This window comes from Lipotes vexillifer, unplaced genomic scaffold, assembly GCF_000442215.2.
Source record: "Lipotes vexillifer unplaced genomic scaffold, Lipotes_vexillifer_v1.1 scaffold511, whole genome shotgun sequence".
NCBI classification, from domain to species: domain Eukaryota; kingdom Metazoa; phylum Chordata; class Mammalia; order Artiodactyla; family Lipotidae; genus Lipotes; species Lipotes vexillifer.
In genome coordinates, this window is record NW_006784934.1 from 656,893 (window position 1) to 680,628 (window position 23,736).

At 44.8% G+C, this 23,736-nt stretch overlaps 1 protein-coding gene across 1 annotated transcript; it reads left to right on the forward strand.

Moving 5' to 3' along the window:
• Positions 1-5,723: 5,723 nt before the first annotated feature.
• On the forward strand, positions 5,724-20,315 carry HAO2 (hydroxyacid oxidase 2). Its single transcript, XM_007457121.1, has 7 exons — positions 5,724-5,859; positions 7,580-7,731; positions 9,428-9,711; positions 10,943-11,152; positions 15,698-15,856; positions 16,263-16,332; positions 20,253-20,315. Exons 1-7 carry the CDS (start codon positions 5,729-5,731, stop codon positions 20,306-20,308), a joined length of 1,062 nt encoding a protein of 353 aa, XP_007457183.1. The 5' UTR covers positions 5,724-5,728; the 3' UTR covers positions 20,309-20,315.
• Positions 20,316-23,736: the final 3,421 nt, after the last annotated feature.

Consider the following 23,736-nt stretch of genomic DNA (forward strand, 5'->3'; position numbering starts at 1 on the left):
GGTCCTGAGAGAGGAGGTCATAGAGCCAAGTGTCAGTGTCAGAGCCTCTGCTCATAGAGCTAAGTGTCAGTAACCTCCCCTGAAGCAGGCTGCCTCTCAGACCCTCACAAACACTGGTCCACTGACTACACAAGCAAGAGCTTATTCTGTTCCTCCAGCTTCAGCCCTTTTCACCAATATTGCCTAACCAAGCAGGGACAGAAAGAATAGAGGAGGCGTTAGAGTGATGAAATCCAGTGTAGATAAGTCTCTAGAAACCTTAGGTCTATGCTGAGGAGCTAATTCCCAAATAAGGAGAATCCAATTCCAGGTTATTTTGCCAGGCTAGTCAGAGAAATTCTGAGAGTCACATACTATGTCAGAAAGACACTGAACATGGAGACAGGAAACCCGGGTTCGTTTTTAAATTCTGCTTCAGTGTAAACTTGTGCACATCTATCCATCTCTCTAAAGTCGCTCTCAGCTCCATCAAGCACAACTGTTCTAACTCTTCTCATCCTCGCCAGGCAGGATTGGCAGTCATTACGGCTTGTGGAGGTGGCACAGGGGGGTCACTAATGACCTACTTAGGTCACGACAGCTCCAGAATGAACATTAATATAAATGTGCCTCCCTCACATTTAAGGAGTTTAAAAACTCCTTAAACAGAGCTCCTAGAGTAAAACAAAGACATTCCGCATAGCTACTGCAGAATTGGTTCTGAAGAACCCACATGTACTACTCTTCGTAGTAGACCGTGCCTACAGGTCACCAGGGGAGTTTTAATGCCTGGGAAGGAAAACGGGCTAATGAGAGTGGGTGGTGAGGCAGTGGCTGGAGAGGACAGATTATTAGTTCACAAAACAGAATAAATTGAAAACATGGCCATCATGTCCTGGAAGGGGCCCTGAGTCCTCAGTTCAGTGTGGGAGGGCTCAGGGAAAAGGCCAGAACTGATCCTGGGCTGATAGGACCCTGGGTCCGTTCTTGCGGTATTTGATTACTCGCGCCTGTCAGACCGACACTGGGCCCTCCGTCCCCTCATTCCTATACAAATGTCATCCTTGGTTCCTCAGGCCACTCCAGTGTTAGGGACATTCCGGTCTCATCTTTACTCTGATATCTGACCTGATGTTCCTGGGAATCCAAGCCCTTTACTTTGACCTTGCTCGGGGGCTCCCTGGGGGCTCATCTGCCTCAGTCACGGGTGTTGTAGATGCCTGTCTTCCTGGTCCCAGCACTGCCTGTGGCTCCAGTAGCCCCAGGCCCCCTCCTTGCCCTGCCCCCATGCCTTCTACTACCAGGGCCTCCTCCTGCAGTAGCTTCTCCTGTGCCAATGCCACCGTTGCTATGGCGATGGCTCCAGGCTTTGCAGCCACTCTCCTTGAGGCTGTCACCCACAGAGAGATTAAAGCACTTTCAGACAACCTTGAACAGGGTAATCTCTCAAACAAGGCCCCCAAAGTGTAGCCTTGACATTATCTCTACCGCTCCATTGGGAAACTTGACATAAGTTCCCAGGGGACCAGGCCAAAGGGTCCTAAAGTAGACCAACCACCTGCTCCTGAGATTCCCCCTTGGATCTCAATGACCTGCCCCATGATGTTCCCCCTGAGATTTCTTACAGAATGCCTAGGTGTTTTTCATACAAGCGGAAGTGTTCCTAAAGTGACATCAACATGAATCATATGCGCCATATGAAACTTCAAAGGAAGACAGGTTGTTATCTAGACTAACTGCGTTTGATCAAACAGTAACATTGAAGAAAGCAAAATCTGCCTTGAAGTTCCAGCCAGCGCCAGTCTATGTCCCTCCCCCTTCCCTCACTCCAGGAAAACAATTTGAACTTCAGATCGTTAGCAACAGGTACCACTGAGTGCCCTTGCTCTTAGATTTTAGCTTCCTTATCACTGGTATACAAGTTGCACCTCATTTTTTACCCTAGACCAAAAGGCTAAACAGATTAAATGAGCTAAGTTCCTGGTCAGTGAGCAAGAGATTTTCATCCTTTTCTCCCCTTTCTCTTCCTCTTTCACAGTTGGAGTAGAAGATAAAAGAAGAAAACATACTGGAATGGAGATCAAATAAAATGGGAACACAAAAAACACACGTTAGACAACTTGCACCCTCCCTTTAATTTCTGGTGGCTTTAAAGCCTGTATGGATCAAACTGAAATACATAAAAACATATAGTGCTTAGTTTCATTCCCAAATAGGAAAAACTTTGAACAACACAGTTGCCCTTCCCTTCAGTTATAAGCCTTGTATTGGACCGCTAGTAAAAATAATGGGCTCAGGACTCTACTAGGCTTTAAATATGCTATGAAATATTAATAGCTATCAATACAAATATTCATGCAACAATTATGTTGCACTTTTCTTTATGAAAAGGAAAAATGCAACATAAGTGTATTCTCACCCTACAAAATTCTTTTTTTTTCCCCCCCTTTGGCCACACCACATGTGGGGTCTTAGTTCCCCGACCAGGGATCGAACCCGTGCCCCTTGAAGTGGAAGCGTGGAGTCCTAATCACTGGACCACCAGGGAAATCCCTTTTTTTTTTTTTTTAATGCTAACTTTTTTTTTTTTTTTTAATGCTAACTTTTTTTTTTTTTTTGGCCTCACCACGTGGCATGTGAGATCTTAGTTACCTGACCAGGGATTGAACCCACTGCCTCTGCATTGAACGCATGGAGTCCTAACCAGTGGACCACCAGGAAAGTCCCTACAAAATTCTTTTAAATTCAATATAACAAGTAATTTAGATGAACCAACTACTTTGGTCTGCACCATGAAATTGAACATGGAGAATGTTTACCTTTAGAAGCTACCAGAAGATATGATTCTGAGCCTTCCCCTGTAATAATTTACTGCCTGATCTTTCACAAGTTATTTTGCTTCCTAGATCCCGTTCTCTTCAAATGCAAAATGGAAAGACTAATACCTTCTCTGTCTACTTCACAGGGAAGTGAAAAGGAAATAGTAGGTGGAAGAGGAAATAGTAGATAGAAATTGATAAAACTCTGTTTGGTATATATAAAGATGCTGGGTTATTTATTTATTTCCAAGCAGCTTTCAGATGATGTAATTCACACTATTCCAGGCAAGTAATTCTGAGTGAAGCTGTGTCATTTCCCTTGGATTAGAAATAAACATTGTTGAGTTTTGTTTTGTTTTTTGGGGTTCTTTTTGCGATACGCCGGCCTCTCACTGTTGTGGCCTCTCCCATTGCGGAGCACAGGCTCCGGACGCGCAGGCCATGGCTCACGGGCCCAGCCGCTCGGCGGCATGTGGGATCTTCCCAGAGCGGGGCACGAACCCGTGTCCCTTGCATCGGCAAGTGGACTCTCAACCACTGCGCCACCAGGGAAGCCCCCATTGTTGAGTTTTTATGCTAGAAATCTGCAGAAGAACATTTCTGTGAGTGTGTAATGTTTAGGATATGGGGATTTGTTGAGACATCGGGAGTTGAAACTTGATGGAGAATTCTCATCGCACAAGGCAGAGAGACGACACACAGGGGAATGTTAAATTCAAGTAATGAATATTTATGAACAGCAACTCAGTGTCACACACTGTCCTACTGCCTGGAGATACAAACTGTGCTGGGGCGGGGAGGGTCTCAGGTTCAGTGATTCACGAGGAAGACCTACAGGACACAGCAGATAGTTGAGGCTATGGATTATTACAGTGAAAGAATGCAAAGCAAAATCAGCAAAGGGAAAATGCTCATGGGGCAAAATCTAGAGGAAACCAAGTATAAGCTCCCACGAGTCCTCTCCCAGTAGAACTACACAGGATGCACTTAATTCCTCCAGCAATGAGTTGTGACAACACGTGTGAAATGTTGTCTACCAGGGAAGCTCGTTTCAGAGACTTGGTGCCCCAGGTTTTTTGTTGGGGGTTGGTCATATGGACATGCTCTGCCTAACCCATACCAAAATTCTAGACTCTCAGAGGGAAAGCAGATGTTCAGCATAGAGCACATTGTTTGTACAAATAGTTTAGACACAGAGAGACATTCTTATCAGAAGATAGTGGGAACCCTCCTGAAATCCAAGGTCCCAGACTCCAGCCAAGGGCCAACCTTGTATGCAGGCCTTTTGAAGACTAGCATTCTCAGGCCTGCTATATTAACTCTTTTATGCACACAGAGGTTTAAATAACTGATTGCAATACAGTTGGATAATTATAATAATTAATTCGTTCGATTAAAGTTACTGAGCCTTTGAAGGGTCAGATAGGAATGAGATAAGTTAGACATTGTTGCTGTACTTTGTCAAACTCAACTCAGCACCTCAACTGCTCCCTGCCCACCCACTGACAAGGTGTACTGCCTATAAAAAGCTCTGTGGCTGTGCTCCAAAGTCCACCTCCCGGCCTCCTCTCAGAATCCATGGCGCATCCCGGGGGCTGTTTCTCATCTGTCATATAACTTCTTTCTGCTTAGCCCTTTAGCTGGGTATTTGGAACTACTTTCCTGTACGATTTAACTAGATTCTGGCACAGCCATACCCCTACCAAGATTCCCAGCACCCCACATTTCATCTGGCCTCCTTGGCCCCCTTGTTCATTAGAGGAGCTGCCCCATTCGTGTTTGAAGCCCTAGTCTAGTCCCTGGGGCTTATCCCTATTCCTCAGACAATAACCTGGAAATCACTCAGTTTCTACTCAGAGCCTTTGGCTAATTCTTACCCCATTGCCAACTGCTGGGAAGACACGCAGCGCTGTGAACTACAGATTTCCCTACCCTGCCTAGAGGAATCCTCTTACACAGAAGCTCTACAAGCTGAGACTGACTGTTACCAGCGCCTTCAGCATCTCTGTAGCTACTGTTCCCTCTGCCCTTGCCCCTACTGGAAGGATGTACCCCACAATACTGCCCTCTTCCCTCTTTCAGGGGCGGTGGTAGCAGAAGTTCCAGGTGTACGGAATTCAGACTGGGATGGGAATGAATGGAGGGAGCACATGTTGTTTTCTTGGTCTCAAAATTAGCCATGTTCAATGACCCAACCAGGGAGTCGCAAAAGCCAGCCTCATCCCTCATACTCAGCTACAGCCCCATATTCACACATCCAGAGATTCCTGAGAACTTCCAGGCATTAGTATCTGTTCAGACCCAGTTTTATCACCCTGATGGATATCCTTCCAAAAGAGCACAAAAATATGAAATAAATCTCCGGTATGCTCAGGAAATGCTCATAGTGACTCAAAAGACAAGGAAAAGCCGCAAAGAAATGAAGATGGTGGGCAGAAACCAGGTCCTGGGAGGCTGTGAATGCCATGCCATGGGCACTTGAAAGACATGAGCCATGATCAGACTTGCATTTTTAGAAAGATCCCGGGCAGCTGGAGGGAAACAAGATGGAGAGTGAATCTGAAGGCTAAGAGACAAAGATAAGAAATTTTTGTAATAATCTTATATGAGGTGGTGGGGCCTCACCGAGATCTGAGGCAGTGGGCCTAGAGATGAGGGGACAGACCTGAGGGATATTTAGAAGACCCAATAACCAGGATTGGGAGAGGGGCTTGGGACAGTGGAAGGGTGCAGCATGACTACCTGCTTTGGGGCTTGGAACCAGCATCTTTGGCAGCACCTCCTTTGAGATAAAGATTACAGGGGGTTCATGTTGAATCCAAACAGCTTCATGCTGTAGTCCACCCTGCCGCCACCCTCTCCTCTATATTGGAAGTATTCTTAGTGGGTTTTGTTTGATCAGTTTTGGCTTTTCCTTTAAAGGTCCAGAAATGCCCTTGGTGTGTTTGACAGACTTTGAGGCCCATGCACGGGAGCAGCTGTCTAAGTCAACCTGGGATTTTATTGAAGGAGGAGCTGATGACTGCCTCACGCGGGATGACAACATCGCAGCATTTAAAAAGTCTGCTCTTCTGTATCCTTTCTATTGCTAAGCTAAGATGTACGGGTTGAGAGCTCTTTGGAAGGTAGCAGTCCTGGTTTCTGCCTCCAAAGAAGATAGAGTACTCAAGACATAATAATGAGTTTCTGTTGTTGTTTGGGATTTGGGGGGATTTTCTTGGCGGGAGACAGGAGACTGGGGAGAGCATGGATGGAGAGACAATCTATCTCAGTGCCTCTGCAGAACTACTATAAGTGAGTCGCCTGAGTGCTGATCACGGCGACTTTGCCCCTGACAAGAGTCCCAAGGTCTCCAGCCACCTGGGCAGGGAGGAGAAAATGGCTGGGAAAACCTAAATCTCCTGAGCTCCTGAACTTCCGGCTTGGAGGCAGAACAGGAGAGAGGGCTCAAGGCTGGAGGAAATATGGAGACCCAAGGAGTCTTGGGGATGAAAGAAGATTGATTCAAGGGAGAAGAGGTGGGCGGCACAGCAGCAGGTAGAGCAGGGGTCAGTAAAGAGCAGCCCACAGGCCAGGTCGGGCCCACTGCCTGTTTTCGGATGGCGCACAAACTAAGGATGGGCTTTTTTTTCATTTTTAACTGCTTGAAAAAAATCAAAAGAAGAAGAAGAATTGCAATATGTCAAATTATATGAAGTTAGAATTTCAGTGTCCACGAGTAAGTTTTATTAGAACACAGCCATGCTCAGTCATCTACATATTGTCCATGGCTGCTTTGGCATTACAACAGCAGAGCTGAGTAATTGTGACAAAAACCGCATGGCACAAAGCTTAAAACATTTACCATCTGGCCCTTTACAGAAAATGTTTGCTGACCTCTGTGATACAGAGATCAGGAGAAAACTGGAAAATGGGATGCATGGTGAACGCTATCTTCTGTATTTTCATACTTGTTTAACACTATACTAGGCACTTCAATTGCTTTATCTCATTGTGTCTTCACAAGACTATTAGGAAAGTTGCATTATTATTCCCATTTCACAGATGAAGTAACTGAGGCTCTTACCCAAATTTGCACAATCAGCATTTCCAGGAAAATCTTCCTCAGTTTACGTATAGAAATAATAATATGTTGTGGAAAACAAGCACTTTTGGACCCGGAAGCTAAGTATCTGTTCGACTTAAAAGTTCTTTTCATATAATTATTATTTGTTAATTTCCCTACCTTCTAAAGTAGTGTTTAAGTCAAATCTTCAAATGAATTAGGCTCTAGCCAAAAAAAAAAAAAAAAAAAGGCGTGGTCATTCTCTGGGATTTGTTCTATTTCAATGACCTTTTCTTGCTTTATAGAAATTTGTTTCCAACCTAAGAGGGAAGAGACTGGAACTCCGTCCTGCTTATTCCTTCCCTTTCTAGTCCTTGTTAAGATGGATCAGTCAAAGCATCCAGGTGCCGACAGCCTGGTCAGGGAGGCACAGCTCCAAGACACAGTCCTCTGATGGAGAAAGGCAGGACACAGCGTGGACCATATGTGTCCCGGGAGTTCAGAGAAGGCGGGGTTCATGTGGAATAGGGGGTTAGGAGAGGCTTCCGGAGGAGCAGAGCCTCTAGCTTGTCTATGCTGCCTAATCAGCTACCAGCCAACTGACTCCGCCAGTGGTTTCTCGGGACCCAGTGTGGTCTAGATCTGTATCAGGAGTCTGGAGGTCCCAGCACTAAGCAGCACCTCCATGCTGGTGAGTCATCCCACCGATAGAAAATCTCTTTGTTGTCCAGCACAGAATCCGCCTCCGTCCCCGGTACCTGAAAGATGTGTCGAAGGTGGACACGCGGACCACAATCCAAGGGGAGGAGATCAGCACCCCCATTTGCATCGCACCCACGGGTTTCCACTGCCTCGCCTGGCCTGATGGAGAAATGAGCACAGCCAGAGGTGTGAACCCAGCCCACGCTGAGGCTCCCTTCCCAAGGGCCTTAAAGTGTGCAGAGGTGTCCTTCAGAGCATGGGCAAACAGCTCCAGAATTTCTCTAGAGAAGGGGCTTAGGGACAGCAATCTGGTTGGAATTAAGGGTAGGAAAAGGAATGCTTAAAGCTACGTTTGCATAACATTTCACCTAAGATTGAGAAAATACCAATTTTCCATTATAAAGAATGGTTAGGGTGGGAGGGAGCTACAGATGAATAGGAGGTGAAAATCCCACCAAGCCATCCCAAGGAAGAGGGGCACTGACTGGCCCCTCTGACACAGCATCTGGGGGCAAAGGGCTGCTCAGTGTGGCCCCAAGGGTAGGGCTCTCTTTGAACCCTCATGGGCCAGGGCTGGGACTGAATGGTGTGCCCTTGAATTTAGGATGAGGAGAAAGTCATGACGTTAAGCCCTAACACAAGGCCCTGGCAGGTGCTCTTGTCCAAATGTTCCATTTCCCTTCTCCTCAGTTGACTTGATCATCTTATTTGACAGAAAGTTTTTCATTGGGTTTTGTTTCCTTCCTAGTACCCCTGAGTTCTCTTCCCTCATCTGCCACCACTAAAAAATAAGGAGAAAAGAAGAGAAGGAGAGGAGAAAGGAAGGACAGGGGGTAAAAATATTCCTGTGACTCATTTGTAATCTTCACCCTAAGCCAAATCTGTTTTTGCTCAAGTTGCCCATGGCTTCCCTGGGGTCCTCTCCTTTGACTCTGTGATATAGGAAGCAATGAATCCATGGATTCTAGAGCTGAAAGGGACATCCATCTGGTTAGGAACCAAATTTGGCTAAGTTGAAATATGAATACCCTGTATGAATATGACTGCTTTACAAAATCTTCACGGTTGAGTGTGCTGTGTTGTTTTGGGGGTGGAGCAGGAGAATGGGGTACCTCCTGTTGACATTAGGAATTGAAAATATTCATTGTGATTAGGTCAGATTCTCTGCCCATGGGTTGTAGGATGGTAGTGACATTAACCTGTTGGGGAATCCCCTGAAAATGATTAAAGTGGGAAATGAGAAAGATGCGATCAGCACATCATTGTCACCGTCGTCATCATCCTCATTATCCCTAGTATTTGTATAGTACCTCACTTCATAATTTTTAAAAAAATGCTTCCATAGCTAGTATCTTATTTAATCTTGCAACAGCCGTATAAGAGAGGTATTATTATCCCCCCACCCTGCCCTTTTACAGATAAAGAAAATGAGACTCAAGGCCACACAGCTAAGAAGTGGTAGAACTCGCATTCTTCTAACTCCAGATAGCATATGCTTTTTCTGCTGCAAAGCTCATGCCTCTCCATTGGAATTACGTTTTCTCATCCTTTGCCTTCTTTAATTCCCTTCTGCTTCACTGATGAGTGCACAAGAAGCCCATTTCCTATCTGAAAGCCGCAACACCTTCAGATGGTTCTGGGGACTCAAGGTCATCTCTAGCCTGAAATACAGAGTTTGTAAGACAGGTTATACAGAGGAGGACCCAGACAATCTGATCAAACACGTGCAATGCCTGCCTGCCTGACAGGGAAGCAGAATGAAGTCAAGCTTTATCTTCACTCAAGGGCAAGCTGGCCAGAGGCAACACAGACTCCTAGGGCATCTCACCCCAGTTCAGAATGCCTCTGCCCTCCAACCTGAGTTGTGTCCTTTGCTTTGCAGCTGCGCAAGCAGCCGGTATCTGCTACATCACCAGCACGTATGCCAGCTGTAGCCTTGAAGACATTGTTGCCACTGCCCCCGGGGGCCTGCGATGGTTCCAACTGTATGTGCACCCAAACAGGCAGCTAAACAAACAGCTGATCCAAAAGGTAGAATCCCTGGGTTTCAAAGCTCTGGTAATCACTGTGGATGTACCCAAAATTGGCAACAGACGACACAACATTACAAACCAAGTGAACTTGATGAAGAACTTACTGCTAAAAGATCTCGGATCACCTGAGAAGGTAGGAAAGATACCAGAGCCAGGCGGGCAGGCGTTACAGGAGGTAGATTTCCATCCCTCTTTCCTCTTTCCTTTCTTTCCTCAAGAAGTCATTGGGTACCTGTTCTGTGCCAGGCACTAGGGATGCAGCAGTTCAAGAAGCAGATATGGTTCCTGCTGCCCGGAACTTCCAGACAAGCAGAATATAAGACAAAATGTTCTTTCTCATCCCCGGCAGCCCAGAAATGTTCTGGGCAGGGCTGGTTTCTGGGAAATAGGAGAGCTAGGGAGAGGATTTTTCATGAAATAGGAGAGCAAACTAAAAAGTTCTTCCAACATTTTCTACTTTATGCCACATTTAGAAAATGCTCAGTCTGGATGGCATACTTAGATAAATTGACTATCTGAAGAGGATGCTCATACCCAAGGTGAATGGCCCATGGTGTGTAGTCAGCCCAAGCCCCACCCTCCTCCCTTGAAAACTGGGGAGGAAATCTCTCTGCACACCTAGAACTCATCCACGGGGCACCAGAGTGCTACAGCACACTTGTTTAGACAAGGTGACTACAAAGGGCACTTCTCCCATTAAAATCCTATAGTCCAAAGGGATGGAGTGCCCCAGAGAGAGAAAGCCATGGCAAAGTTGGAATCCCTTGGCTATATTAGAGGTAGTGATATCAGCCTTTTCAGCCAACGGGCAGCTCTGATACCCAGCCAAGTGACTCAACAGTTCTACTCATTAACCACAAATTGGCCTTGAGGTTTTCTGGAATCTTAGATTCCAGGGACACATTGGGATCTATAGATATTTGACTCACATGATGAGCCAAGATAAATATTGGATAATATCTGACTTAAGATTATTGAAGTGTTGCTTAGTTCTTGTTACCCTGTGCATATCTCAATCATAACACATCACAATGGCCTATAAATGTTTTTGCTTATCTGTCTCACTTACTAAACTCTGAGGTGTTTGTTTTTTTTTTTTTTAAGTAAGGACTGTGTCTTATTTTTGTCTTTATGTGCCCAGATCTTGGCATAATTATTGAGCAGGGACACAAGTAATGGTTAATGAATAAGCAATGGAAGTAAAAGTCTTTTGCACAAATTTTGTTAGGAAAAGGAGCTAGAAGTAGTGTTGGGTTTTTTGGGCCCTGTTTTCAAGCTCTTGGTGGTTCTGCAAATGTGTCCCATCTTTGGAATGGGAGTCTTGAAGGAGTTCAGGACTAAAGTTCTCTTTTATTCCCCCACAGGGAAATTTAATGCCTTATCTCCAGATGTCCCCCATTGACTCATCCATCTGCTGGGATGATCTCTCCTGGTTTCAGAGCATGACTCGATTGCCCATCATCCTTAAGGGGATCTTGACAAAAGAGGATGCAGAGTTAGCTGTGAAGCACAATGTCCATGGCATCATTGTTTCCAACCACGGTGGGAGGCAGCTTGATGAGGTTCCTGCTTCTGTAAGTAAGATGACTTCAGCCTGGGTGTGTTTGTGAGTGCTCTGTTGTGTGTGTGTATGTGTGTGTCCACAGCAAGGTACTCTGTGCAATTTGGTGCACATTCCCCTCTCCCTGACCACCTGTGTTCATATCTACCTGTGAATTGTTCAGGACCTTGAATCATTAATCATAGCCTAGTGTGTGCCAGGCTATTTTTACAAACTCAGCGTATGTCATCTCTAAATGTCAAAACAGTCCTGCAAGATGGGCATTATTATCCGTATTTTACAGATGAGGGTACTAGAGTTTAGAGATGTTAAGTAGCTTGTCTGAATTCACACAATAAGTGTTTAAGGTGAAATCTGATAGAAGAGTTGTTCCCAAGGCATGGAGCTCTCCTGCCTGCTGGAAGAAGCATTCAGCTGGAAGCTTGCCTGTCTACATGGATTGGAACCTCATATTTTCTCATATGACACATCCCAGGAAGAAACAGTGCCTAACTGAAGCTAATAAATAACTGTCTTTCACAGTGAAACTTTAAAATGCCCTATGAATCCTTTGCTAAAAATCTGGGACAGTCTAATTTTTCCCCTAACTTATGAATTTGTCCCTTATAGATGGAGTTTGGGGAAAGAAAAAGAAAAGGAGGGAGGAAGGGAAAGAACTTTTTAAGGGAGTTAATTTATTTTCTTTTTTAAAAAATTATTTAAAAAATTTTTTTTTAATTTTGTTTTTTTTGGCTGTTTTGGGTCTTTGTTGCTGCATGCAGCCTTTCTCTAGTTGTAGCAAGCGGGGGCTACTCTTCATTGCGGTGCATGGGCTTCTCATTGCTGTGACTTCTCTTGTTGTGGAGCACAGGGACTAGGCACGCAGGCTTCAGTAGTTGTGGCGTGTGGGCTCAGTAGTCGTGGCTTGCAGGCTATAGAGCACAGGTTCAGTAGTTGTGGCACACAGGCTTAGTTGCTTCTCAGCATGTGGGATCTTCCCGGACCAGGGATTGAACCTGTGTTCCTTGCATGGGCAGGCGGATTCTTAACCACTGTGCCACCAGGGAAGTCCAATTGTTAATTTATTTTCATGGAGATTTATAGCTTATATTTTTCAAGAGATTCTTCTATTGCCACTTGACTCATTTTGAGAAAGGGAAGTGGGTTTTTTACCTCTAAAGTCTTTTTTGGCCTTTTCATTTTATAAGTAAGACATGTTCACTGCAAATAAACTATAAAATATACATAAGCGAAAAGAATAAGATAAAAAACACTATCATACTGACAATAGTTTGGTAATCAACTTAATGTGACCACAACATTTTAGGTTTGAAAACTTTACATGATATTATGTAATTTTCTTCTTTCCATGTATTAATATATTGAGCTCATTTTATTTCAATAGATATGCTTTCTTGTTTTTAATGGTGTGTAGTATGAATAGACAATTTATATGACCAGCTTCCTATTGTTGAACATCTGGATTGCTTCCAAGCATTCACTATTTTAAACAACACATCAGTGACCATCCTTAAATCTTTAGCACGTTCTCAATTACTTCTTTACAAAAAATTCCAGGAAATAGAAAAGCTACATCAGCCAGTTTGTACATTTCAAGGCTTGTGAAGCTTGGGGGTTTCAAGTGCCAATCACTGGCCTCCTCCTCTCCACCAGGCTCTACCTGATAGCAAACAGGCATGGAATGATGGAGAGCAAGGGGCACACTTTACTATGACTCTCCATAAGAGCTGAACTGCAGGGAACGGTCAGGCCTCCTACTTCCCATCCCAACTCTTGACCTAAGACCTTAGAAGAACACAGGTCTTCAGAACACACGCTGAGCTCTCTCACCCAACTCCTGCAAGGATGCCCACAAAGCTATCTCTCACACACCTCGTAACTGACAGAATAGAGGATGCAAAAGAGCTTAGCAGGTCCTGAGCTGTCCCAACTGTGCTGACAATAGGAGCAGAAAGCAAAGAGGCCCTCACCAACTAGCAGCAAACAGGGTAGAGTATTGACTTTTGAGAAAATGCTAATAAAATACAATACAGTCAGCTTTCCCTCACTAATCAGTTTAGCTAGTCTTATCCCCTTGGGGAGGACTGAGTAAGGAGTGGGAAAAAGTGGCTGACTGATTTTCCCACTGCATTTCCTCAATAGAGAATGGGTGTTGGCAAAGGGAGGCGCCAGAACAAGAAGAATTTCTCCTGCCCCATCACGTTGATCAACATGTTGTTCTCCCAAGCCATTTGACCTAACAACCAAACCCAAGGTCATCCAGGGACAGCACCAAGATTAGTGTGAGGCTAGCGGGAAACCCAGCCTTGGCTCAAAATTTTAGAAGATGCCAGAAAAACTGAATAAGGTATATAATAGTTTCATACACTGTTTTAAAAAATGAAATTTAATGCAAAGAAATCCGTGGTGAACATTTTTAATAAAGACAGGATCCATCCCTGCACTTGCATAACACTGCCTCACTCATCTCACTGTAATCTTGGCCCTGGTTCCAATAAAACTTTATTTACCAAAACAAGCCCTCAGCTCACAGGTCAAAGTTTGCCCTTTGATTTTTTAAAATTTTGTCTTCAAATATTATTTATATTTTTGGCACCCCTTAAATTTTGTGCTGGGGTTAATTTCCTCAGTCTTCTCAACCCAGTCCCCTCCTTGTGAGGGATGTGACTCTCTGAGCGAAGTTCCATCTCTATAAGATTCCATATCTAACACCCCAGTATGTCCTCCTGGAACCAGGGAAAAGGATCAGCCAGCTTTTATCGCCAGAAGGCTCTAATGAATGCCCTGTTGTGGATTATCAAAAATTAACTCTCAAACCACACTGAACCCTAGGCTGAAAGTCACTCCCTATTCTGTTTCTCAAATTACTGTCAGCTCCGTTGTGCACTATGGCTCACTTAGAAGAGTCCTTGCACGAGTATATTTATTCATTTCTCGCAATATTTGTAGAAAGTGTTTGTAGAAATATTCCAAATAGTGCCATGGTGGGGCTGTAAAAATACCCCTTATTTGGATGTGAATTCCCTCCAGTCTTCACATGTAAGTCACAAGGTATTCAATTCTCCTCCACTTGTAAATTAAAGTACAAAGTTCTTTCCTCCCTGATTTCATACTCTGCTCAGTCTCAGCGATTCGTTCAGGTAGAATTCCAATGGATGCCTTCGGCAGCACAAGTCCTCTTAGGGGCCCAATTTCTACTTCTCCTCTCTGGTCATTCCTCAATGAGGCACAGAACAGGAGCCCCCGAGGCAGTTCCAGAACCTTTTCCTCCAGGACCCTCCTCCTAGACTCTGCAGTCACCCTTCCTTATAGACTTGGAGGAACACAGCTTGGTCTGGGGCACCTTAGGTCCACAAGGCCTGTTGACCAAAGATCCTGGAATGAAAGAGACAAGGTGAGAGAAACGGTCCAGTGGAGCAACCAGGCCAGAATGATCAGCTGTTTCTATTTTGTCTTTCGAAGTCTTCAACTCTAGTTTTACAGTGCTGCTGCTGCATACCTATCCCATGTCTCAGATAACCCCCAAAGGAGTCAGGAACATGTTGCTCAAATGTGGTGTATTAGGAATGATGTACAGCCCAGTTACACTGAACAGGCTGTGGTCCAGACACTAGGGTCATGGCCGATCACACTTGCTTCGCCAAAAAGACTTAGGGCCTTAGCAATGGAAAGCATTTCTAGCTGTGCCACCTTAGAAACAGAAAAAGTGGAAGAAAATCAAAAGTCAAAATGTTCTTTAAAAAGAAGAGCACTGGGGCTTCCCTGGTGGCGCAGTGGTTGAGAGTCCGCCTGCCGATGCAGGGGCCACGGGTTCGTGCCCCGGTCTGGGAGGATCCCCTGTGGCGCGGAGCAGCTGGGCCCGTGGGCCATGGCCGCTGGGCCTGTGCGTCCGGAGCCTGTGCTCCGCAACGGGAGAGGCCGCAGCAGTGAGAGGCCCACGTACTGCAAAAAAAAAAACCCCCCAAAAACCAAAAAAAAAAAAAAAGAAGAGCATTGGACTTTCCTGGTGGCGCAGTGGTTGAGCGTCCGCCTGCTGATGCAGGGGACGCGGGGTCGTGCCCTGGTCCGGGCGGCTCCCACATGCTGCGGAGTGGCTGGGCCCGTGAGCCATGGCCGCTGGGCCTGTGCGTCCGGAGCCTGTGCTCCGCAACGGGAGAGGCCGCAGCAGTGAGAGGCCCACGTACTGCAAAAAAAAAAACCCCCAAAAACCAAAAAAAAAAAAAAAAACCAATAAAAAGAAGAGCATTAAAGTGAGCACTACAAATGGAAAATGTCCCCTAGGGGATGTGAAGAGGAACAAAAAGGTTTCTGCTCCATCTCTGTCGGAGCAGAAAACGGCAGAACGGGGAGCCTGCAGAAAGTCCCTGGACCTTGGGAATGTGGCTGCACTGCTTTGATAGGCATCTGCAGCCTCAAGCACGGAAGGGGAGGAACAGTTAGGCATCGCCCCCGCTTGGACCTCCTGGTGCCAGCCCATGCTGAGGGGGCACTGCTGTCCCCTGACACCCTGAGAGTCAAAAGGGGAATCCCTCGACCCACACTTGTCTGTCCTTTTCAGATCGATGCCTTGACAGAAGTGGTGGCTGCTGTGAAAGGGAAAATTGAAGTGTACCTGGATGGTGGCATCCGAACCGGCAATGATGTGCTGAAAGCTCTGGCCCTCGGGGCTAAATGTGTTTTTCTGGGGAGACCCATCCTATGGGGTCTTGCCTACAAGGTGAGAGTGGCAAAGTGAAAAACAGCCGGAAGGTACCACGCTTCTCATTCGTTTCCACGCATTTCTGTGGTTTAACCCCCCAGCTTGGCCGTTTGTTGGAAGGTGCCACAGATCCTAAAGGACAGTGACCCCTCTCCAGCTCCACCATGCTTCCTCGGCAGCATGTTGTCCATTTTCAAGAGCTGTCACCCTACATTTTCCTCTTTGCTTTCCATTATTCCCAACATAGTTCTAATTTCACAGGTAGCCCCATCCTCCCCAGCACAGCTCTGAGCTCACCTAGAATTTATACTCAGCACATAGTCAGAATGTTCCTTCATGCCTCCTTTTGTCTCTCCTTTTCTCTCTCTCTCTCTCTCTCTCTCTCTCTCCTCTCTCTCTCTCTCTCTCTCTGTCTTGGGAGCAGGGTGAACATGGTGTTGAGGAAGTTTTGAACATTTTAAAAAATGAATTCCACACTTCCATGACCCTGACAGGTAAGTTTTTATAATTCTTTTCCTGATTCAGAACTGAAAACAGGCCGTCTAAAGAACAGGAGCAGTGGCCCTTCTAGCTCGCCTTTCCCAGACCCAGTGATTGCCCAAAGGAAAGAACAGGGAGGAAATGTGCCAGACAAAGATTCAGCACAAACTCAAAATGTGATACATCTACTACAAAATCAAATGCAATTTCAGATTTGGGGAAAGAGGGTCCCATTTTACTCTGGCCTGCTCAGATCCTATCAGGTTTGTCAGATGTGGTTCTGTGTGTCATCTTTTAAGTAATATCCATGGACTGTGAAGAGTAGAGAAATTATGTCACAGGGGAAGCATGGAGGAGCTGGGGAAATAGAAACAAACAGGAGGACAGAACGGGGAGAAGGAGACGCATCATCCTGCGTAACCACAGACAGCAAGACAAGCATGAATGTCTCGAAGTTACAGGCAGGCTATTTCAGTCAAAAATGAGATGACTGTAAAGCGGTGCTCATAAAAACATACGTGTTGGGCTTCCCTGGTGGCGCAGTGATTGAGAGTCCGCCTGCCGATGCAGGGGACGCGGGTTCGTGCCCCGATCCGGGAAGATCCCACATGCGGCGGAGCGGCTGGGCCCGTGAGCCATGGCTGCTGAGTCTGCGCATCCGGAGCCTGTGCTCCGCAACGGGAGAGGCCACGGCGGTGAGAGGCCCGCGTACCGCAAAAACAAAACAAAACAAAATAACATACGTGTTTAGCAAAGCCTGGAATCCCAAGGATCCTGTAAAATAGTGGCTCTCAACTAATGATGGTAACTTCTCTCTTCAGGGGCGTTTTGTTCGGGGGGTCAGTTTATTTTTTTCTCATCGGCACAATGATGCAGGATGGGTACTGGAGGTATTTAGTGCTCAAAGACCAGAAATGCTAACTATCCTAAAATGCTTGGAGCCGTCTCACAGAAAAGAATTGTCCTGCCCAAATGCCAATGGCCAATAGCTCTGTCTTTGACTGTCTGCTATAGATGGTAATAGATTGTATAGATGGTAACCAATTGCAATGTGAGAGACAGACAAGACGAACCCCAGTAAGACCTCCACCCACGCCTCAATTCTAAAATATGGTAATAACAGAAACCTCCTCCTCCAGAAGTAAGGAAATAATGAATCAAGAGCTCTGAAGTGGAGTCAAGACTGCTTTCACGCCATTAACTTATTTCTGTAGATGATGTTACTGAGCATCTGACATGTGCTAGGCACAAGGCAAGACAAGTCCAGGTCTTTTCAAGTCTGGTTTTGATCTGATATTTGGACAAGTATCTTGTACTCAGCGTCCAAGTTGCATAGTGTCCACTGGGGCTGCAGACTCACCCTTTTGGGCTTGAGTAGTACAAGCTAGAAAACTTAGATCGGCATTAATGCCAGCACCAGCCCCTTTCCACTTAGCAGTTTAAAAGAAAAAAAAGGGAACTGGATTAAGGCGTCAAGGACCGGGACTGTCCATTTTGGGCCAGAGCCTATGAAGATAAGGCAATAAATGACCCAAGTCGCTCCCATGAGGGAGGGGAGAACACAAGTGTGAACAAATATCGTATTGGTGTGTTTTGCCCCTCGCGGGTGGGGGGTTGGGGTGGGCAGAGGGATGGGAAGACCTATGGTTTCTGCAGATTCCAGGAGATTGAGGTGACTTCTCCTGCTCCCCCAAATATTTTCTCCTGTCCTTGTGAAATGATATCTGAACTTCTTTAACAGAAGCCTGTTGGGGGAATTCACAATAACAAAGCTTTTTTATTCCACCAAAAGTTTATACTTAACAACCATTGGGGTGGAAATGGGGGCTGGAAAATCTTTTTCTTAAATAGAGCATGGAGAGCACCCTTTTTTAAAGGGGGGCAGGAAAAAAAAGAAAGAAAAAACAGGATTATGAACACTTTTATGCCTGACTTTTTATATTCCTTTCCTTCTAATGGTTCTACAGTGAGAATGTATTGTTTTAAATGTATAGAAAAATTACTAATCAACAACCAAATGTGGGATGGAGAGGAGGGTTTGGGGAGGAAGAGGAAGAATAGAAAACCTAGGCCGACGGCCATCCCTCGGCATCCTCTGTGTGTGTCTCTCCCCCAGGAAAGACGCCCCACAGTCTAGTCCCCGGAGAGAGGGGGTCTCAGCTGAAGGGGGCACTGTGTTTTTGGTGGAACTCACTAAAGTGCGAAATCATAATGTGAAACCCCAGAGATTCTGTCACCCCTTAGCTTTTCCCTGCACACTGCATCTCAGACGCCCTGACACAAACCTGGCACCCAGGAGGTGATCAGTCAATATGACTTCTCTTCCCTAATTCCCCTAGAAATGTGTGATATTTTTCCCTTATAACCCTGAGACGCTATTCGCACTACGGTTGAAAGCAAAAGAAGTTTAAAATTAACGTTTTTCTAACTGTGAGACCAATTGCTGACATTATATTTATAGAAAGGGTAAAACTGTGATTTGTCTTAAAAAACAAAAAGGTGCACGTATCATATCAGCACAAGCCTGCGCACACCTCACTCAGTTCTCATCCCTCGTAAGGCGAGGCGGCTAAATCAGAGGAGAATATGAATCGTCTTGAGATTTATTGCTTGGAATTCACCACTTTGCTTTAATTTAGCCAAAGCTTTTTAGTGTGAATATCCACATAATTTACAGTAATGAAAAAGCAGGAATACATTGTAATTATGCATATTCACTCTTAAACATTTCCTGAACCTCTACCAAGAGTAAGGCAATGTCGCTGGTACCTTGTGGGACCCAGACCCCTTCTGATGAGTTTATACTGATAAGTATAACAAGTACACAGATATCACCAGGGCTTAAATGTGAACAGATAATTCACATCTCAAAATGGAATCACAACACTTTGATGCAACTACTGAGACATTTTTACATAATTTAAATATTTATTTCTACTACAATATACAGGCAGAGATTATATTTTGGCATCTCTGTGCTCCTTGAGGAGGTCTGCCTGCTCTGAAGCTGCACTATTCTGTCTGCCCTGTGGAAACCCAGAGCTCTCAAACTCATTGTCAGTTCTGATGAGAGCACCTCTGGCTCTGAATTCCTGCTTCTGCTGACTTAATTCATTTTACGGGTTATTTATGTATTCCACACCTGCCGTTTCTGTCCCTTATAATCCACGCGGGCATGAAGCTCAACCATTTCCTCCGCTTCCATTTTTGGGAAAGACCCTCTCATTAGTTATACTTTTGTGAGTAATACAATTTGCTAGTTAGGTTTTGGGAGGTGACGGTGCATACATCACAGATGGGGAAAGAACTTCAAGTGAAACATTATACATCCTCTTATCACCAGTGATTTCTCACTGTCTTCTGCGCCTACAGTTCTCCAGCTCATGTTCTCACTTTCTCCCTTCTCTCTTGACATTTGTCTGGAGTCACTGTCTCCAATCCCTGTGTCTCATCTCAGTGACAGTCTCAGTTTTGCATTTTAATGAAGCTCCTCCACCAAAGACGGGTGTTGTGTTTTACAAAACTTCTTAGAAGGCAGTTGTATGAAACACTCGCCCTATCTTGTCTGCTTTCCCTGAGTCATATGCCTCCCTGACAGATACTTCCTGTGTCCTGAAGCCTTATCACGACAGAGATAAAGGTCAAGTGTATCCACTGCACACAAAGTGATTTTTCAAAAGGCCGAAATATGGTTTTTACGTTTTTACCATGCCGTTTTGACATGGCTGTTTGAAAAGAAGACACAGGCACAGGCTCACGAAATAATTCCCAGTGCAATCAGAATTAGATGGTTCGTTCTGTATACATAACATTTAATCAGGGTGAGCACAAGGGTCAAGTCAAGCTTGTTCCCACTAGACCATCTCTTCCCCACAGTGGGGCAGGTGACTGGGGTTTTAGAGAAATGAGCTTTTTAACTACATGGTTCTTTTAGGCTGCCGGTCGGTTGCCGAGATCAGTCGGGACCTGATCCAGTTCTCCAGGATGTAGAGAAAGAGAGTGAAGGGACTGACTGCTGAGTTCGCCCACAGGAAGAAGACAAAATCTTAATAGGGCGTGTGATGCCATCCTGCCTCGGTCCCATCCTGTCCACAGGCTCATCCCCTGCACCCTCAACCACTCCACCCCAAATCCCTCACATTCCTCAAATGTGCCGATGCTCTTCTTTGCCTCACTGCCTTGTATATGCTGTTCTCTTGCCTAAAATCCTCCTCTGAATGAAGACATCTTAAAAGGGCAGATCAATAATGACAGAAGTAGCTAGTGGATTAAAATTTTTGAATATACTACGTTTCTGTGAAACAGCTATGTAAATCTGCACTCTAGACAGAAGAGCTATACATATAAAATATTCCCCAACAAAAATTATACTCCTATCTGTAGATAATAGGGAAATAATATAGTTAAAAGCATAGGCTTTGGAGTCATACAGACATAGGATTAACAGGACTGTGACTTGGGAAAGTTTTTTGATCTCTCTGTTCTTCCATGTCCTTGTCTATAAAATGGGGATTATACTACCTAGCTCGCTAGGACGGGAGAAAGATTGAGATAATGTATGTAAAGTTCAGAGTTCTAGTGTGTTTAAGAAATAGCAGCTTTGGGACTTCCCTGGTGGCACAGTGGTTAAGAATCCACCTGCCAACGCAGGGGACACAGGTTCGATCCCTGGTCCTGGAAGATCCCACATGCTGCAGAGCAACTAAGCCCGTGTGCCACAACTACTGAGCCTGCTCTCTAGAGCCCTCGAGCCACAACTACTGAAGCCTGCAAGCCTAGAGCCCGTGCTCCGCAGCAAGGGAAGCCACCACAATGAGAAGCCTGCGCGTGGCAATGAAGAGTAGCCCCTGCTCGCCGCAACTAGAGAAAGCCTGCGTGCAGCAACGAAGACCCATCACAGCCAATAGCCAATAAATAAATAAATGTTCCTTTAAAAAAAAATAGTAGCTTTCATTATTATTATTTGGCAAATTCCTATTCATCTTTCAAGACCTTGTTCAAGTGTCACCTATTCTTACCTGGCTACTTGTTAAGTGTTTCCTATTGTGTTTTGCACATTATACTATTACAATCCTTATTATAATGTGTTATGTTTATTTATTTGTCTCTCACCACTAATAGACTGTACATGGCTCTGAGCAAGAAACTATATACTTGGTGCCGGGCTTGGCATATAGCAGCATCTCAATAAACATTTGTGGGATGGACAGATGGATGGATGGATAGATGAATGGATGGATGGATGGATGGGTGGATGGACTGAAGATACGTGAGTGAAAGGAGAGATGGAAAAATGAATAGATGCCCTACCAGAGTAAATATTCCCCAGACTAGTAGTCAGCAAAAATAGACTTCTAGAGCAGGGGCATCCAGCTGAATAAGATCTGACGCTTGAAGTCAACGAGAAAGTTAAGGATGAATTTCCAGTGCCCTAAATAAATAACTTCATAACTGGTTTCCCCATGTTCTCTCACTCCTTGTTACATTCTGTTCTCTATACAACAACCTGATAGATTTTTTAAGTACAAGCAAATCCTATACCTCACCTGTTTAAGGCCTTTCTGCGGCTTCCCATTCCACTCAGTATCAGTTCTACACTGATCGTCAGCTCTTCAAGGCACTGCAGGATCATGTTCTTGCAAATCCTTTATCACTCTCCCCTTCATTCACTATGCCCCAGCCATAATGCCTCATTTCTATTCCTCAAACAAGCCAAACTCTTTTTTGCCTCTGGACTGTCACCTTTACTATCCCCTCTACATAAAATGTCCTTCCCCAATCTCTTTCCATGATTGGCTCTTTCTAGAAACTTAGATCTCAGTTTAAAAGTCACTGCCCCAATCAAGTGAGAGTTCCCTGACTGTCCTATCTAGAATAGGCTCTACTTTACTCATCGCATTACCCTGTTTTTATTTCCCCTCCCAGCACTTACTACAATCGGCAGTTAACTTATCCTTTGTTTGTTTATTGCTAATCTTAGCTGCACAGCCACATTTATAAGTTGTGGTCACCTCTTCATTCCCTGCACATGGAACCATGCCCAACACCATGGAAGGCTTTCAGTAAATACTTGTTAAATGAATTAATCCAAAAAGACAAAGCTGGATCAAACTGCACTGCCACATATGGAGAAGTATAGAAGTCCCAGAGGGAAAACAGTGAGTTAGGACAGAACCAAGCTGAACTGGTCACTACCTAAGCCAAAAGACATGAAAAGTCTCCTATCATTCTTGGGTCAACACTTTGCTGCGTGAACTCACGCCATAGTACAGTTCCACTTTTGCCCAGCTTATCCCACATAACCAAGGTCAAGAGAACATTAGATAGCATGGGAGACACAGAAAGAGAACACAGTCCTGCAGCAGCCTCTCTGGTCATAACTCTTAATGCTATAGCCATCTGCCTAATCCAAATGTATGGACTATATCCCACCTACATATTTATAAAGAGAAAATAAACTATGGTGGTATTAGACAGTCCTGTTTGCCTATACTGGGGTGTATTCAGAACCCGGAATACAGGGGAAGTGAACACCCAGACTTCCAAATAATCAGCTCCTTTGATTCTTCTCTAAATAAATGATCTTTAAAGGGAATATCAGTAATGACTTAAATAGCTATATTTTTTTACATCCTCTATATCTCTATGAGATAACCATGGAAATTTGCGCTCTGGACAGAAGAGCTATCCATATAAAATATTCCCCAACAAAAATCATATTCCCTATCTATGAGACAGGGCAGAACAGACGGACCAGATAAAAGAAGGAAAGTAAAACTAGTGTAGTTAGAATGCTTAAAGAGTAGTAGACTGTTTATAGGATTGTGGTCTTTGAAAAGAGGCCTGGGAGACTAAGTTAGATGTCATTGTTAATGGGTTGATAAAAGTAAAAAGATAATTGACCATGACCCTTGTGTTAGATCCTAACCTTTTATTCAGTTAAAAGTTAAAATTGGCTCCTGCATTGTTGGGCTGATGGTCATTTTGAGGCCAAGAAGGGGTCTTAATTTGGCAGCAAGGATGGGGGTGCTTATGCTAAAATTTAGGGACATACTAAGGAGGTGCCATGTCTAAGGGCATCTGCCTGGCTGACACAGCAGTCACAGTTGCACTGTGGGACAGGAGGCCTAAGTGAGCAGGAGTGTGAAGAAGGCCCTCAACACACTGATTGGAGTAGCAACAATGTGCCTTGGAAAAGATGGCAGCTTCACAGGATCAAAAAGGATTATGGGGCGGGGGTGGTCCTGGTATAGCCTAACTCATGCACCACTGCAAGGGATCTTGGGAAACTAACGTTAGTTCACAGAGCCAATGTCAGAGACATGAGAGAACAGAAAAACAAATGAAAACCTAAAATATTTGTCTTTGTGACCTAGGATGCCACAGCATCCTGTTAAATAATGTCCATTCTGTGTAGT